The sequence below is a fragment of the Podarcis filfolensis genome, assembly GCF_964270895.1.
Source record: "Podarcis filfolensis genome assembly, chromosome: 10".
Classification (NCBI taxonomy): Eukaryota; Metazoa; Chordata; class Lepidosauria; order Squamata; family Lacertidae; genus Podarcis; species Podarcis filfolensis.
The window spans coordinates 7,582,994-7,601,649 of record NC_139612.1 but is presented as its reverse complement, the minus strand read 5'-3'; the positions used below and the strand labels follow the sequence as shown (position 1 = coordinate 7,601,649).

The following is an 18,656-nucleotide window of genomic DNA, read 5'->3' as shown; positions in this document are numbered from 1 at the left end:
TTATGATCATTTTTTATCGTCTTACTGTAGGATTTTGTGTGGATTGCTTTATGTACAATGTTTAGAGTTGCAAATAATTAAGCAGAATATGGAAGTCTGAAACAAACTTGGTCCCATACAGTCTGAAATTAAACAGAGTGGGTGCAAGCCTGCTGTGCACAGCTCTTGAAAATTTCAACTATCAGCTTACTATCAGTGCTTGCGTAGAGATGTGTGCGGTGCTTTGAAGCCCCAACAATCAGCTGGTCGATGGGACTTCAAAGCAATACACAGAGCTCTATACAAGGCCTGGGTTTTGCAGGCGGTTGCAGCTTTTTTCTCTTTTTTGGTTTAGCCAAATGAGTAGCACAACTGGTCATCATGGCTTGGCCAAAATGACCACATGGGACAAACAGGGTGGTTTGGGGGGGTCTAATTTAGGCACATGGACAGGAGGATCCCCACTACCATTTATGGCAGAGGTGTCCAAACTTTTTTCAAAGAGGCCCAGATTTGATGAAGTGAAGGGCCGTGGGAACCAACCAAAGGGCCGACCAAAGCTGTTGAGCTTTTTTTAGGATTGAAGCTGTTGAACTAACTTTTTTAGGGTTGGAGTTGTTGAGCTTATTTTGGATTGAAGTTGGATTAGGCCCCTGGACATGCCTAGTTTATGGAGTCATAATCAAGATTGAACACTTATTGTGGTGGACTCCAGAGTATTAGCATCTCATCTGAATTGAAAATGCTAACAAAAGATGCTACTCAAAATGGGGGGTGGCGGCTATTATTATTCTCTTAATCCTGCTTTTCTGTTAAGACAACCAAAGAAACATCCAAGAGAACAAAATACAAATAAACAGCATACATCATTGCAAAACATCATTTCACAGACAACACTAGAATGGCAGCACTAAACCATCAGTAAAAATGCAATGGTTTAAAAAGAGCAGACCATAAAAAGTTCTGAAAATAGCATATGAATGAAATACTTGGTCGGGGGAAATGGTCTTCGTAAGCTGTATAAAAACAAAAAGCGAACCATTTGAAAATTTCCATTTTGCACTGTCTACCAAGGATGCAAAGGCACCACAGAATTTTGCGAGTTACCTTTCATTACACCAGAGGTATGGTGCCGGTGGCCCTCCTGAACTTGTTGAGACTCTACCTCCTATCAGCCCCAGAGCAGCTGGCCAAATAGCAAAGGATGATGGGATTTGTAGTTCAGGAAAAATCAAAAGGCCACAGCTTCCCTATCCCTGCATTACACACAATAAAAGCTTACTATACAGGTGAGATTGTGCTTAGAAGATCTGCACGTACCTTGAGGTGTGACGTCGTGCTTTTCCGCAGAAACTGACTTCATGTCCATGGTCACTTTATGCAACAGCTCAGTTACTTGAACCTGCTTCATGAAGTCTTGCAGCATGGCTTTGCCACAGCCTCTCAGATAAGCTTCCAGGATCACAGCAAACCTTTGCTGATAGTGCATGGACTGCGCAATCTCGCTTCTCAAAAACCAGAACAAAAAGTGTCCTATTCTTTTGTTCTATTGAGTGGGAGGAAGAGAACGTATTAAAAGATGAGATTATCTTCTCAATTAAAAAGTCTTAATTCTGGCGGTATTTGCACATTTCATTTTCTTGAAGGAGTTTAGAATACTCACCCTTAAGCCTCGTTTTAGAAGAAATCGGGCTAATGCACTGTCATGATAAGGCTCAAATTTCACAGCCTGAAAAACAGATAACAAAAGTAAGTGGAGATTGATTTCATTTAATTTCTGTGCAGTATGTGAGACAAAGACAACTTTTCTTTCCAGTTCCAATTTTTTTGGTCTACATACCATTAATGTCAAATACAATGTAAGATTATTAAGGTGACCATAACCAGGGGTGGGGTGCACAGCAGGATAGAATACACACACATACAATTTGTTTATGGGCTTGATTATGCTTTAATTTTTAAATACACAATGGGAAAGTTAAACATGAAGACCATTTTGACTCAGAACCCATCTTCCCTTTACTAAGCGTGGCAAGACAGAACAAGAGTAGATAAAAATACGAAAGTAAAACGACCACTTCTTAAAGCTCTAGCAAAGCTACAGCTTAGTAGCTTGTCAACAACTAACATCCTGGAAATGCCAGAGCAAATAATGATGTTTTAGTTGCTTTCAGCCAAGCTGCCCTACACCTGAACTGTGGGACAGATAAAAGCAAGTTTGCAAGCACCACCAGTCAGCTGGTTGACAAAGCACTGGGAAAGGCAGTGCTTTGAAAGCGGCAGGCAAAAATATAAAATCACCTGGTGTCAATGTGTCCTCAGGTGATTGACAGGTGGACAGCTCCACCCCCTGTCAAATTTGTCCCATGAGCTGTGGGGGGAGCGAATCATAGAATTGTAGAGCTGGAAGGGTCCCTAGGGTCATCTAGTCCAACCCCTTGCCATGCAGGAATCTCAGCTAAAGCATCCATGACAGATGGCCATCCAACCTCTACTTAAAAACCTCCAAGGAAGGCCAGTTCACAACCTCCTGAGGGAATTCGTTCCACAGTCAAACAGTTCGTACTCTCAGAAAGTTCTTCCTGACATTTAGTCAGAATCGCCTTTCTTGTGACTTGAAGCCACTGGTTTGAGTCCTACCCTCTAGAGCAGGAGAAAACAAGCTTGCTCCATCTTCCATGTGACAGCCCTTCAGATAATCAAAGTTGGCTATCTTATCTCCCTTTAGTCTCATCTTTTCTAGGCTAAACATAGCCAACTCCCTCAAACATTCTTCATAAGGCTTGGTTTCTAGATCCTTGATCATCTTAGTTGCCCTCCTCTGCACACCAGTGTCACCCAGAACTGGACACAGTATTCCATGTGTGGTCTGACCAAGGCAAAATAAAGTAGTACTATTACTTCCCTTGATCTGGACACTATACAGTACCTCTGTTGATGCTACCTAGAATAGCATTAGCTTTTACTTGCTGCTGCCGCATCACACTGTTGACTCATGTTAAGCCTGTGATCCACGAAGACCCCTAGAGCCTTTTCACATATACTACTAGTAAGCCAGGTGTCACACATCTTATATTCTGCCTAAGTGCAGAACCTTACATTTGTCCATATTGAATTTCATTTTGTTAGTTTAGGTCCAAGTCTCTGTTAAGGTCATACTGAATTCCGGTTCTGTCTTCTGCAGCATTAGCTACCCCTTCCCAGTTTGGTGTCATCTGCAAATTTAATTAGCATCTCCTCAATTCATTCATTCAAGTCGTTTATAAAGACGCTGAACAACAACAGGCCCAGGACAACTGTGCAGTGCCCCCCTTTTCACTTTTTTCCAGGATGAGGAGGAACCATTAATGAGTACTCTTTGGGTTCAGTCAGTCAACTAGCTACAAATCCAACTAACAGTTATCTCATTCAACCCACATTTAACCAGCTTTCTCACAAGAATATCATGGGGGACTTTGTCAAAAGCCTCATTGAAATCAAGATACACTACGTCCACAGCATTCCCCTGATCCATCAAGCTTGTAACTCCATCAAAAAAAGAAATTATATTCTTCTGGCTTGACTCTCCCTTTTTATCACAATTGATGAGAAATAGATGAGTTCCCTGATTTCACAATCCAGCTGTTTAGACTGATGGATTGTTGTCTTGGTTTAGTAAATTTGGATGTGTTTTTATCCTACTGCATTTTGATCTGTTGTTCACCAATTTGGAAGTCCCACTGAACTCAACAGGCTTTACTCCCAGGTAAGTGGGGTTAGGATTGCAGCCTAAATGAAATATTGGGGGGGGTGTTAGACAGGATTATGTCAAAAGTAGAATTCTCACCAAATGCAAAAGCATTTTCATCATTTTCTTATGATCAAGCAACTTCATTTGCCAATAAAAGTTACAAGACCACGTGATATGAGCAATTGCAGGGGTTATTCTATTTCTCACTGCAAACCCACTCCTCACCATTCTGCCTTTTATAATAGGAGAGTAAAGAGCCACTTGGTCCATCAATTTCATAATCTCCAAAGCCCTGATAATAGACAAATTCATGTGACTACTTTTTGAGGATAATAAACTAACACAAAATTACTTTTATCCACAGGGTTCTTGTGTTAAAAGAACCTTGCAAATGTGTGCACAGAGACAAGCCAGGAAGCTGCTGTGTTCTGAAACACATTTCATTTTAAGATGTAACATGCAATTTTACCACATTGGGGCACTTTCACCAAGGGTACATTTGTCAGCTGACAAGAGGAATTGTAATTTTTTAGCGCAACACAGGCTACTTTGACCTAAACAGAAGTTAGCACTTCCCTCCTTTAAATTATGCCCTTGGGAATTATTAAAACAACTGATCTACTTCCTTTCATTTCAAGAAGATACACCAAGGTGGTTGATATACAAAGAAAAGCCAGCAGCAAAACAAGAATCCTATAGGGGATAAAGGTATACAAAAGCACATTGGTTGGTTAGAATGCTGTTCTACTACTATTACACAGGCAAAGATTCTGTGGTTAAAAAGAGAACTTTGGATATATTGACTACTCCATACATTTATGCTGAGCAATGGATGTCTGCAAAACCAATTGGAAACTTGCACTTCTGAATGGACACAACAGACATGAGATAAGTCATATCACTTAGTACAGTGGTACCTTGGTTTAAGAACAGCTTAGTTTATGCACAACTTGGATTAAGAACGCTTCAGACCCGGAAGGAGGGTTTTGGTTTGTGAGCTTTGCCTTGGAAGCAGAACATGTTTTGCTTCCTGTTGAGTGTGTTCCATTTGTAAATTGAATCCCCCACTGCTATGGGAAAGCACACCTTGGTTTAAGAATGCTTTGGTTAAAGAACGGACTTCCAGAATGGATTAAGTTCGTAAACCAAGGTACCACTGTACAGTGGTACCTCGGGTTAAGAACTTAATTCATTCTGGAGGTCTGTTCTTAACCTGAAGCACCACTTTAGCTAATGGGGCCTCCTGCTGCCACTGTGCCGCCGCTGAACGATTTCTGTTCTCATCCTGAAGCAAAGTTCTTAACCTGAGGTAATATTTCTGGGTTAGTGGAGTTTGTAACCTGAAGCGTATGTAACCCGAGGTACCACTGTACTGGAGAATCTCAAGTCCAGGAGTCAACCTGAGGATTTTTGCCTGGATGAAATGTGTCACTGAACCCTAACAATGCTTCTTGCTTGCCGGGACTGAGGACAGAGAGAGGGGTGTGTGAGTGTGTGTGGAAATTAGCCTGTATAAAGGTGAAATTTACATTAAGTGCTCCACCCACTTTTACTTCTGGCCCCACCCACCATTGGCATGTCCCCCCTGTAAGGTTGTTCAGAACAGAATGTCCATCTCAAGCTGAAAAATATTCCTCATTCCAACTGAGTGCGACCTGAAAGGCAATCTGATCAGTTCACACATTCAGATGCACCAGGCAATAGATGTATGCCCATCATGCTGCCCAAAGCTTTTCATGTTCCCTTAAAAAGAAAATAAAAAATGGAATGAATATCCATCATACCTGAACTAGCTGCAAGAGATAATGAAGAACATCATCATCTTCTAAACCCTCCAGTTTTTGCACCGCCATCGCTCTCACATTTTCATCGGAAAAGTTGCAGTCTAGAAGTTGCATTGTCAATCCAACGTCCAAGGTGCTTTGGTCCCAAGCATCTCTCTTGGATAATAATTGGTATGTTTCAGCTACTATTTCTTGCTGTCCCCATTTCACAGAGCTAAGCAGCTTAGGGTATGCCTTTGGGTGCTTTATACTTTCATATCGGAAATGCCACAGTAACTCTTTGTCTTCAGGGCTAAGTGGATTAAGCAGGTCAGTGGCTATGATCTCTTCAAGCTGTTTGCGCAGTTGGTTGGGCATTTCAGCTCTGGCCCTGTCCGCTTGTGGATCAGATGCTATCTTGTGTTTGGGCAAGGCTATGGGGTGGCAGTATTTGTCCAGGACAATGGAGACAGCCATGGAATTGTCCTTATCTGGATTTGTGGCTGAAGTAAGCTTATCAGCATTTATACTTCCCTGATCCTCCCCTTTGCCTGGAAATTTCCACATATGAAGCACGTAGTCACCAGTCCGCAGCAGGGACCGGTGGTCTATCAACAAAATGTTTACATAATAGAGAAGCTGGGTTTTGCATTTAGCGTCAGAACTTGGGGAATCATGCAAATGGAGGTTGGCCTTTGCAGACGAAGCCGGTGCCTTGCCACAATATACCTGCAAGGTCAGAAGTGCCCCTTTGGGCAAGTCTTTAATCTTGATATCAAACTCAAGCCAAGTATTCCACAGGACTTCTTCAGTAAATGGTTTAGCTGTAGTTCTTTTCTGTGAAAGGAGCTGCTGGCCATGTTGAATATTAGCCTCAACAAATACAGTAAGGTCTGTGTTTCTCGGAAGCAGAGGGATATCAAGGCCAATTATTTTGACCCTGAACTTCCTGTTGCAATCCCACAATGATATAGTGAAGACTCTCTCGTGATCCTTGCCATCTATTGTCAGCTGTTCGTGGTATCCTGACACTCCAGTGCAGTCGTCCACTAAGGGCCACTCCTCTTTTTGCACCTCATCCTGATTTGGGTCCGGTGGCTCATCAAGAACCAGGTGAATTTCATCCTCATTCTTGAGGCACTGTCTTATCCAGTGGAAGTTTTTGAGAGGTGTGTCTCCTACAATATACTCATCCCTGCCACTCACCCTCAGAACAAAGTTCAGCTCGCTGTAATCTTCAGGAATATTCATCAAAGATTTCTTCTTTGCCATTTTGGTGAAAAAACTCTGAAGGATGAGATCTGGACTGTCCTCAATAGGTACTTTAATCTTTTGGCTAGTTGTTCCTCTGTGTATATTTATTAAAATATTATTATTGACAATTTTACTAAGCAAGTAGTCTGGAAGCGGTTTGGAGGTAATCCAAGGGTGCATTGAATACAATTTCGGATCTCTGCAGGTTACTTCAATTGTCCGTGGAGTGACTAACCTGCGTCGAGCAAATTCCAGCTCGTCATCATGAACATTACTGACATCAGTAACATCATAGCCAATCAAATAATTGAGTTGCTTTTGAAACTTCTGAACGTCCTCTGTGGGCTTCTGCTTTTGGATCACATGAATTTTGCCCACTTTCTTCTGTAGCACTTTCCAATACAATATGCAGTCAAGTGTCTGTATTATTTGATGTTTGTCATAAATTTCATACCACTGTCCCTTCTTTTGGTACTGAAGAACAAATTGATCCGGAGTGAATTTATGGTAGAAATCCGAGGTCTGATTCCTCTCTATTGCTCGCATCCAAACTTGTGCTTTCATCTGCTCTACTGTACAGTTGCTGGCTATATCTATTAGCATGTTGCTTGTAGGTAGAATGAACTCAATGGATATCAATTCAGTTGAAGACAAGTTGCTTGCTGTGGAGTGTGGCTTCATCCTTCTCCTTCTTCGTTTGTTGTCGTCTCTCATAACAACAGGCTGTTCACTGCTCACCAACTCCATACCACAGGAAGACTAGGAACACAAGAGAAAAGAGCAGGTCATTTTTAGTCCTTTGTTATCAGCATAAAAAGGTAAAGGGACCCCTGACCATTAAGTCCAGTCGTGACCGACTCTGGGGTTGCGGCGCTCGTCTCGCTTTATTGGCCAAGGGAGCCGGCGTACAGCATGTGGCCAGCATGACTAAGCCGCTTCTGGCGAACCAGAGCAACGCATGGAAACGCCGTTTACCTTCCCGCTGGAGCGGTACCTATTTATCTACTTGCACTTTGACATGATTTCAAACTGCTAAGTGGGCAGGAGCAGGGACCAAGCAATGGGAGCTCACCCCGTTGCGGGGATTCGAACTGCCGACCTTCTGATCGGCAAGTCCTAGGCTCTGTGGTTTAACCCACAGCGCCACCCGTGTCCCGTTATCAGCATAGTTCTGCTTAATTTTCAGTTATTTTTTTTCTGCTGCATTTTCATTGAATTCAATCATCACCATCAGGTTTACATAAATGACAGCAGACACGAGCCAGCCAAAGTTAAAGCATTTTTAAGTCCCTTTGAGTTCCTTTAATAGTATTTAAAACAGCTTAAGTTCAGGAAAAAATTGGATGCAACCCAGCCAAAAAGTCTGGATAGAATGGGTTGTATCCGCACTAATCATAAGTGGAGTTCCACTAATGGATTTCTCCTCTTAGTAGCAGAGGACACAACTCTTCCTGATTTCACCTTCCCCTGCAGCCACCCCATGCCCTTCGGAAAGCATATCAGAGGGCTGGGGTACCATCTGGGATAGGGTGGGAGTAGTACAAGGTGGGGTGGGGGCTAGCTGGGTTTTCTGCCCCAGATGAAGACTTCAGAGAAGTGCCATGGAGGTTCCCAGCCTGTGTGTGTACGCAAATGTGCATGGGGAGTGCCAAACTGGGTCTTTGTTTTGCCCCCTGGTGCAAGGGGCAGCTGAAGGGGAGCCTCTACTGGAGTTTATCCCAATCTTTTTTTGGACCACCATGCCCTTGCTTCAATGCCCCCTGTCCTATGAAATTTCCTATGAAAAGCATTATTCCAAACAGCAGCTTGAACACCCTCCCCCCAAGGGAAGATAATAACCCAATAAAATTCAAACAGTAAACATTAATTTTACATTTATTGAAAATCCAGTGAATTTTTATTTTATCCAACAAAATTGAATTTAAACCAGTGAAACCAGCTCTTCAAAGTCTGATAGTCATTTTTACTTACAGCACACACACACACACACACACTTGCTTCCTAGTGCCTGGTAATCCCACTGCCCCCCAGGGAGTGGTACCACCTACTTTGGAAACCACTGATCTACTGGATCAGAATCCCTTCTGTCAATGAAAGGAGCTCTTTAATTTGCTAGATCCAACTCAAAATAGGGTTTTTATATATAATCTATTGCCTCATAACGGCAGCAGATGACATATGGAAAAGCTTTCAGATTGTACCACAACACTATACTGATCTTCAAACTTCAGATTTGAGTCTGTGAACCCTAAACCTCAAGGTTAAAGAGATTCTTTCTTGGTTGAGTGAATGCTTTCTATTTCATTTATATCATCAACAAACTCATACGTAGGCTTCTAAGCCATTTGCAAAGTATAAATGCAAGTTACAGAAACATTTAAATTGTTAAAATATACAATAAAGCAAACTCATTAACAACACCACACAGCAACTAAAACAGAAATTCCAGATCAAGGGAAAGACTGTGCAAACAACGGAAGAACAGGATACTCATCCAGATATTGACCAGGCCAAAACCTGCTTAGCTTCAGGAATAGAACCATTTTTGGAACCATTTTCTCTGCTATTCAGCAGCTTCAGTTACCTTTTTTTTTTTAATTTTAGACTTTCTGCTTGGTTGGTTCTTAAATAAAACATAGTCAGCACTCAAAAAAGCACCCATTATAATAATGTTAAATTATAAGTCGCAAGCCATTCACTCAAATAATGTTTGCTAGGCTATTGTGATAATTACCCAAAGTTAAAAAAAAAAAAATCCCCAGGGTTTGGTTGTGCTCAGCCACACAGTTTTTATTCTGGCTCCTAAAATACTAAAGCTGAAGCCTGGAAACTGAAAATATTTTTACAGCCCTGCATAAGAGATGTTAATATTCTTTCCCATCCCATCAACACCACAATTTATGTCAGTTTTCTTTAATAGGAAATTAAGCACAACCTTTCCAAATATTTAAGTTGGCAACCTTTCCTAGATATGCTAAAACCCTAGAAGCACTCTTGAATTATCAGCCTCGTGTTCCTGGATAACAATAATATCTAACAATGCCTTTACTCACTAACTGAATCAGTATGCAGATCAGAAAGTATGTACTTAATAATTTAGCTGTCCCATGTATATCTCTCTATATTTACTACATTTACAATAAAACACAAGCATTGTCAAAACAATAACACAGCTTGTCAAAGAGAGGTAAAAAGACTCCACAGAAGATCTGAAATGCACAGGCAAGAGGGTTTTAAAACAACAATAACAACAACATAGTTAAGATCAGACCTAAAACCATCTCGTCCAGTATATTATTTTCAAGGAGCAGCCAACCATGCCTTCTGGGAGCTCAGAAGCAGAGAAGGTTGGATTTCTCCCCCAGTTTGTCTCAAGTACATTCTGTCTTTCCCCTTATCTGCTAATGTCCTTACTGTTTCAATTCTGCTACATCAAATAAAATGAAAGTTAACCAAGCTAGACTATCCCTGGTTTAGTTTCCCCTTCTTATATAGAACTGTGTTGCTCAACAATAGCATTTTTTTCAGAATGGATTTTAAATGCACAAACCTACCTGTCGGTAACCCCTTCCCCGACTTTAACTCCCCAGAAAGCTTTCAAAAGAAAGATGGGAACACAAGCAAACCGAAATGGGAGGGCATAGATTACTGAACAGCATTCTTAGTTTTCTAAGAGCCAACTGATAGGAAACACCACTTTAAAACACGGACGCAACATTTAACAAAACATTACCCCCAACTGCAAAGCAGAAACTAAGCTCCTGGAGAAGACTCATCTGTACAGATTTTAAGTCTGGCTGCTTTAAAATGACAATCATTCACAACATGAAGAGTAGTTTGTGTAGGCTGTTCCGCTTTTCTTGTTTGTCTTCATAAGCAGATGCAAAGGAAGTGCTCTAGTAACCAGGAAGGAAGCTTTAACCCACTTGGTTATAAAGAGGATTGCAATATATATATATATTTGATGCTTTTCCTGTTGCGAGCAAATACATGCTTACCGTAATAGCAACTTTTAAAAGAGGAACCGGTTTTTCACGCATACATGTGGAGACATATGCTAAAAGTTGTCCAAAAGAATAAATAGGAAATGAATTAATTCAGCATAAAGGAAAACAGCAGACTATGAATCATATTTGGTAATAAACTATTCTTAGTGGATCACCAACTGCACTATGCCTTCCTGGGAGGCACAGAACACTTGGAGTGGATTCTATGAAGTTCCAGGGAGGGATCCGACTCTGAGGCAGGTGCAGCCTTCCTCCCAATCGCCACCAAGATTTAGCTGGGTTAAATGCCCCCTGACAGAGAGTCCTCCCTGATCATGTTGGATCTAGAAGTCTGACCCATCCCAATACATTTTGCAGAGTGCATCTGCTTTGTACTAATGGCACTTCCCTATGTGTTAATTTAGGAGGGATCAGAGATGCTCTGTCCTATTCTTTTTCTAATGCCAATGTTGGATTCATGAGCCCACCCATAGATCCTTGCACATAGCAGCAGGCTGAATGTACACAACATGCTTATGTGTAGAACAAATTATTGCTACTGGGTTGGGGAAGCTAGATGTTAAATCAAGCTTAGAAGGGGGGGAACCAAGCTCAAAGTCTGAGAAACACTGGCCTGCTAGTAACTTGTTGATAATAACAACCAGTACAGTGGTACCTCGGTTTACAAACTTAATCCGTTCCGGAAGTCAGTTCTTAAACCAAAACCATTCTTAAACTGAGGCACGCTTTCCCGCCGCCGGTGCCCTTCCACCATTCGGATTCCGTTCTTGTTGTTGTTGTTTAATCATTAGTCGTGTCTGACTATTCATGACCCCATGGACCAGAGCACGCCAGGCTCTCCTGTCTTCTACTGCCTCCCGCAGTTTGGTCAGACTCATGCTGGTAGCCTCGAGAACACCGTCCAACCATCTCGTCCTCTGTCGTCCCCTTCTCCTTGTGCCCTCCATCTTTCCCAACATCAGGATCTTTTCCAGGGAGTCTTCTCTTCTCATGAGGTGGCCAAAGTATTGGAGCCTCAGCTTCAGGTTCTTAGACCAAGGTAAAGTTTTCAAACCAAGACACTATTTCCGGTTTTGCAGAGTTTGTTAACCAAATCGTTCTTAAAGCGGACTGTTCTTAAACTGAGGTACCACTGTAATTGGATAAATACACACCATGTTGTTTAAGCTGTAAAATGGGCTGGTTCAGATCTAACACTAGATGTATTTTTAATCTCCTGTTGGAAACCACCCAGAGTGGCTGGGGAGACCCAGCCAGATGGGCGGGGTAAAAGTAATATATTATTAAACTATTATTATTATTATTATTATTATTATTATTATTATTATTATACTAAACCAAAGCTGAGCATCACATTGATAAGCCTCAGCAAGCCAAACTGAACTGAAGTACATGCTCCTATCCTACACTGCTACTTATGCGCGAGCCAGAAATCCTGGTTTAAAACAAGCTGCTTGATTACCCATACCTTTATGGTATGCAGCTGGCTTGGCTAGCAACTACTAGCTTGGCTAACCACTGTTTGTTGCTAACTAGGACTCACTACACCAAGATTATTTGAAACTAAAAGCAAGCATGGCTCAAGGAGGGAGGAGCATGCAAGCCACTAGGGCTACATACAAACCATACATTTAAAGTACATTTTCCCCACCCCCTTCCCAAAAAGAATCCTGGGAACTATAGTTTATCCTTCACAAAGCTACAGTTCCCAGGATTCCTTTAAGAAGCAATGTGTTTTAAATCTATGGTGCGTATGCAGTCTAAGTCATCCAAAAAGTGTGAATGGTTTAGTGTTATATGAACCAGTATTTCCTCTTTTAAGCAAGCAATCTAAGGAAGTCAACAAATGGAGGAACTGGGCTTCTTTTTGATATATGTTATTAGTAACAGAAGCGATGCAGAGCACCAAGATCATTGGAATAGAGCAAGCATCTACTGCTCTGGGAAATAAAAATGGAGGGAAGGTTTTGGGGCCTGCAAGAATATAGATGGTACACACCATCAATTGATGAGAAGATCTGCAGTCTTTTAATAAAACTATTACAGGTTCCAGACATGTGCTTTTTTATTGATGGGTACTAGTCTAGACCAAGACAGCTAGTCACCCACAATGACATGTATTGGCATTTTGGTTATTCCCACCCAAATCTGAGTGCCCTTCCCCCCCCCCCCCGAAATCTTGCAGAGGGCCTACTTGCAAGAAGATATTTTGCTGTCCCAAAATACTGCTGTCCTGAACTATGGAATTTGCTAACATCACTGAAACATTGTATTCTCCCAGGAGAAAAAAAAGTGCTTGCTGTTAAGATGAACCAAGTCACCTCTAATGATTTCGTCAATTAGTAAAATTCTGTCAGAGTCAAGAATGAGCTTTGAAGCTAACAAGCTCTGCTGGGGCGGGGGAGGGAAACAATCTTTGTGGTAGAAACAATTTGCCATATTCACAGAAAGTATTTTCTTGACATAAAAACCTGCAAGGGCAACTCTGTAAGGGAACAAAGCAAAACAAAACAAAAGACAATGTGCAGTCACAGCACTGAACTCATTTGGATCCAGCCCACTTAGCAGGCACCTGACAGCAAAGGATTTCAGCCACGTTTTCTACCTTATAAGAGGCGGGGCAAGCAGCAACATCAGTAATTTAAAGCCACTCAACATCTTCCACTTCTCGCTGAGCATGAACTCTGGCTGTGCCTTGAAAGAGACAAGCATGTGGTGGAAAAGAAAATGAGTAGGTGATGATTCGTTTAAAAGCTGTAACTAAAATGTTTTAAGTCTGAAAGCTGGTCCTTACTCTGCTTTGCACTTGGCTGTGAATGCTAAGTACTGTATTTTTTGCTCTATAAGACTCACTTTTTCCCTCCTAAAAAGTAAGGGGAAATGTGTGTGCATCTTATGGAGTGAATGCAGGCTCCGCAGCTATCCCAGAAGCCAGAACAGCAAGACCGATCGCTGCTTTCGCTGTGCAGCGATCCCTCTTGCTGTTCTGGCTTCTGAGATTCAGAATATTTTTTTTCTTGTTTTCCTCCTCCAAAAACTAGGTGCGTCTTGTGGTCTGGTGCGTCTTATAGAGCGAAAAATACGGTATCTCTTGCAATTGACAGGGATACAGAAAGATCCCGCGCTCAGCTACTAAGGCAGAACATCCATCTTCATCATATGAGTGATGCAATTCTTATCTAACCTGGGATGCTACTCTCATCACTGGTTAGCAGGTCCACACTATGTATCTGAAGCATATTCAATGCACCAAAAGGTCTGCTGGATCTCAAACACTGGAGCCTAGTCCTTTTCATCTTTGCAACCACCAAACTGCTGCACCAAGGCCAAGGAATCCTCACTGCCATAGCAATGCTTGTTTTCATCGTAAGGTGAGACAAGGCACTGACAAATCAATCAAGATACTCCATTGACAAGGGAACCTATAAACCAACATGTATTGTTTCCAGCATTACCATGCAGGGCCCAACAATCTGGCAATTAAGCTGCTTTGGCTTTCAACTGGTTCATGCAATGCCTTAAGTATATCTGAATTGTTAAGATAATAAAACAGTGTATAATAAAGAGAAAAGCCTTACTCATGGTTATGTTCATATGAAACTTTTGACAGTTTCACATGTGCCTGGAACAATAAGCCAGGGAATGGACGGACTTGCAACAAGCACATGGAACAAATTATTTATGTCAACATCCATCTCCCAAAAGCACTGTACAGTAACTGGAGAGCCCTGGTAAAATAACGGCCTCCAATGAAAAGCTAGATCTGTTCATCAAAAGAAGCTACTCCTCTCCTGCACTTCAATTCACAGGGCATCTCCTTCATCAATTTCAATTTGCTTCAATTTGCTTTTTTGGTGACCCGAACCAACAGAGAAAAACAAGGCCTTCAGGGAGACCTTGCTCTAACTCAGAACACCTTGCTAAAGCCACAATTTGACTTAGGCAAGAAAAAGCACCTGCAAGGCACCTGTTTGAGTTGTGATAGCTTATACAGAGCCGCTGAACACCCCTATTAAACATGATTTTTGCAAAACTACATTTCTCTTTTGTGCCCCTAACGTGCTGTGAAAAACATTAATGAAGTTAGCATTGAACACTGGTAAGTGTGACAGACTGACCAAGGAGGAAACTGGTCTTCATTTGTAGAAATGAATGTTAAAACACACAAATAACTTCGAATATGCTACTGCTCATTTGAATTTTTTTATTACTAAAATATACTTCCAAAAAAACCGCGCCTGACATCTCCTAAACCCCAAGCAGGAGGAGAGTTGTGTTTCAAAAATAGGGCATTCGCCCATGCCCTAATGTATGCCATCTCTAGCCATGCAAATACTTATACCTCTCTCCACAATCCCTTGGATAGAGCTTTTGCTGGTGTAATAATAATAATAATAATAATAATAATAATAATAATAATAATTTATTTGTACCCCGCCCATCTGGCTGGGTTTTCCCCAGCCACTCTGGGCGGCTTCCATAGAAACCAAAAAACACTAAAATATCATACATTAAAAACTTCCCTGAAAAGGCATTTCCAGGAACAGGAGCTTAAACGGGAGCCTAAAATAATGGGGCAGAGTTCGAGAGACTACAAAAAGCCTTAGAAATGCACAGCAAGCGTCTAAAACACTTTGTGCCCTTTACATTTGTAATAACTTCCAATACAAAAACACTGAACTATTCTCACAATCTATTTCTTACTCTCCTTGAGACTAGGGATAGCAGTGAAAAATTTGTGGGGGGGGGAGTGTCTTAATCAGCAAAAAGTTTTATTTACATCTACCAAAACCTCCGTGTGTGTGCGTGCCTTTTTGACACAATACCTTTCCAACCATTAATTTTTAGAACATCCATCTTTATTATTATTCTTCTTTCCCCCCGAATTCCCTATTGCAGCAGCAGCGCACCAGAATGAAACTAATTTTCAACACGAAACCAGAGAGAGGCCCAACCGCTCATTCAACTTTTTAGCAAAGTTTTCTCACGGCCGCGAGACGGAGAGACCCAACTACCCCAAAGTTAGGCGAAGAGTTTTGCCTGCTGCTTTTCCTCCTCCAGGTGAGGAGCTGCATGAGCGGCAGGTACGACTTTCTGGAGGAGGAGGAGGAGGAGGAGGAGGAGGAGGAGGAGGAAGTCGCCGCCAGAGAGAACGTCGGAGCAGGGCGACGAGCACACACGCGTCCACGCATCCACACATGCACGCTGCCCTCCTCCTCCTCCCGGTTCCTCGCTCTACTTACTGAGGCCGCCAAGGGGAGAGCGAGCCCGCCTGCCTTCCGCCGCGCACGCAGGTTGCCTGCCTGCCTGCCTGAGCCCCGCAGCGAGGGCTGCGCTTGTTTACATGGCCGGCGGCCGGCTCGGTTGCCCCCGCGTCCTCTCGTTGCCCCGGCAGGGCCCTTCCCAGAAACGCCTCTCGAGGAGCCTCGGCTTCCTTCAGGCCGGAGGGCGGGAGCTGCCCAGCACCTGCCCAGGCGGCGGCGGAGGCCTCTCTCTCGCCCCCTTCCTCCCGAAAGGCGAAAGGCAGCGCGGCCTAGGAAAGGCGGGAAGAGGGTAGGCCCGAGCCAGCGCCGAGCGGCTCGTTCTGAGGGGAAAGGATCCGCCAGAAGGGAGGCCGCCGCAGGGCCTGGCCGGGGCCGCAGGAGGGTCGCGTTCACCGGCCGGAAGCGAAGGCGCGGAGAGGCCGCCCAGGGCCGCGGACAAGTTCGGCAGGAGCTGTCTTCCTCACCGGCCCTCAACTGTCTGTCGTGGGGCGAAAAGCAAAGTTTGGCCTCGTGAAGAGTCCAGGGCAGAGGAAGGGCCGCCAGTCCGAGGCCCAGACGAGTTCGCGGAAGAAACGAGCTAAATAAAAATGCGAACCCGTCGGAGAGCCAGGAAGGGATCCTCTCTTAAACAGAAGTTAAAACACAAAACATTAGAAAGGGAAGGAATTCGTGCACAACTGAATAAAGTTATGTGAGGCCTAAATAATAATAAAAACGCATAAAAACAAACTGAAGATTCCGACTCTTCCCTAGGAAGACACAGCATTCTTTCTTAGGGAAGGTCCTTACAATTGCATATTTATCTTATCCACCCAATAGATAAGTTGGAAACATATAAGTTGGCCTATTCACCAGCAGTTACACTTCTAAACTATCCAATTGTATTAAGTTCTCTGGGCGGTTTACAATAATAATAATAATAATATTTTTTATTTATATCCCGCCCCCCCAAGCCGAAGCCGGGCTAAGAGCGGCTAACAACAAAATAATACAACAATAAAGGGTTAAAACCCAAATAAACAAAGAGGCAAAAACAAGGCAGGTTTCAAGTTAGTGGTCTCTGCATTGCAGCCTGGAGATGCACTTGCTTGTCTCTTGAAACAGGGATACAAACAAAATAATAATTAAAACTTACTTGCCACCTTTTCAGCAGCCTGACCTTGTGCATGTTTAATCAGAAGTAAGCATTTCTACATTCCATTTATTCCTCTTCTTCTTTGGCGATCACTTGTAGTGGAGTAAGATTGTCTTCCATAAACACGGTTTTAACAATGAGTCTGTAAGTGACTGTGGAGGCCAATTCTGGATCCACACGTCCTTCCACAGTGGGGACATTGGTTTCCGGGCGGAAGTTGATTTGCCAAGTCTGCCTTCCTCTTGGCACGTTTCTCCCTTGCGTCCTGAGTTCGAGTGTCTTCAAAGCCCATGACACCTTCCATGTAACAACTTCCAGTCTAACCCGACTGACCTGGGAGTAAAGCCCCTTTGAATGCAGTATGGTAGCTGGGTATTCAGCCCAACCCATTGCATGGTTACTCAGAAATAAGTTTTTGTTGTGGGACTTAGCAGTTGCGGATCTTGGAGCCTCAAATTTCAGTGGCACCTTGTGCAATGCTAAAATTTTGTCCACACACACAAACACTGCCTCTTGCCTTCCATTCTACATCATAGTTGCAGGACCCCTTTAGTGGCCCTGATGCTCCGTGGCCAGTGCCACTGAATCAGTAGAGCTCCACTAAATCAACCTCTAGACTGCTAACTAACTGCAAGATATAATTCATTTTAGGATTGCAACCTTCAAGATAAAGGTAAAGGGACCCTTGACCATTAGGTCCAGTCGTGGCTGACTCTGGGGTTGTGGCGCTCATCTCGCTTTATTGGCTGAGGGAGCTGGCATACAGCTTCCAGGTCATGTTGCCAGCATGACTAAGCCGCTTCTGGCATGGAAACGCCATTTACCTTCCCGCCGGAGTGGTACCTATTTATCTACTTGCACTTTGACGTGCTTTCGAACTGCTAGGTTGGCAGGAGCAGGGACCGAGCAATGGGAACCACCAAACTTCTGATCAGCAAGCCCTAGGCTCTTTGGTTTAACCCACAGCGCCACCCGCATCCCTTAGCTGCAACTAAATCTAAATGATTTCAATGAGACTTCATTCCAATGAAGGCTGCAGTCCTGTCCAAGTGTGTACAGTGAATCCCGTTGAACGTATATCTCCCTCGATACATATTCAGTGGTACCTCGGGTTACATACGCTTCAGGTTACAGACTCCGCAAACCCAGAAATAGTACCTCGGGTTAAGAACTTTGCTTCAGGATGAGAATAGAAATTGTGCTTTGGCGGTGCGGCAGCAGCAGGAGGCCCCATTAGCTAAAGTGGTGCTTCAGGTTAAGAACAGTTTCAGGTTAAGAACGGACCTCCGGAACGAATTAAGTACTTAACCTGAGGTACCACTGTATTCATTTAAATAGTACAGAAAAACACTGGTCCCTCAGTATGCTTGTTGAGTCAGTCTATGATCAGAGAGGTTTGGGGTTTTTTACATAAGTTTGAAAAAGATTTAACTTAAGATGAAAATGACAGCTGTTGTTCAGTGTTCAACCATACTTGTGAATAATAATATATAATAATAATAATTTATTATTTATACCCCACCC

At 42.9% G+C, this 18,656-nt stretch overlaps 1 protein-coding gene across 3 annotated transcripts in view; it reads right to left on the bottom strand.

The window, feature by feature from the left end:
* The window catches only part of PIK3CG (phosphatidylinositol-4,5-bisphosphate 3-kinase catalytic subunit gamma), a 32,129-nt gene extending 15,220 nt beyond the window's left edge, over positions 1 to 16,909 (bottom strand). Inside the window, exons 1-4 of one of the 3 annotated variants that reach the window (XM_083574973.1) lie at positions 15,977 to 16,909; positions 5,494 to 7,485; positions 1,643 to 1,708; positions 1,300 to 1,525 (exon numbers count right to left, since the gene is read on the bottom strand). In XM_083574973.1, the coding sequence (XP_083431099.1) occupies positions 1,300 to 1,525; positions 1,643 to 1,708; positions 5,494 to 7,473 (2,272 nt within the window). In that variant the 5' untranslated portion in view covers positions 7,474 to 7,485; positions 15,977 to 16,909. Of the gene's footprint in view, positions 1 to 1,299; positions 1,526 to 1,642; positions 1,709 to 5,493; positions 7,486 to 10,459; positions 10,611 to 10,724; positions 10,779 to 15,976 lie in introns of those variants that run through there. The other 2 variants (XM_083574972.1, XM_083574974.1) reach the window with 2 other exon arrangements.
* Between the last annotated feature and the right edge of the window lie 1,747 nt (positions 16,910 to 18,656).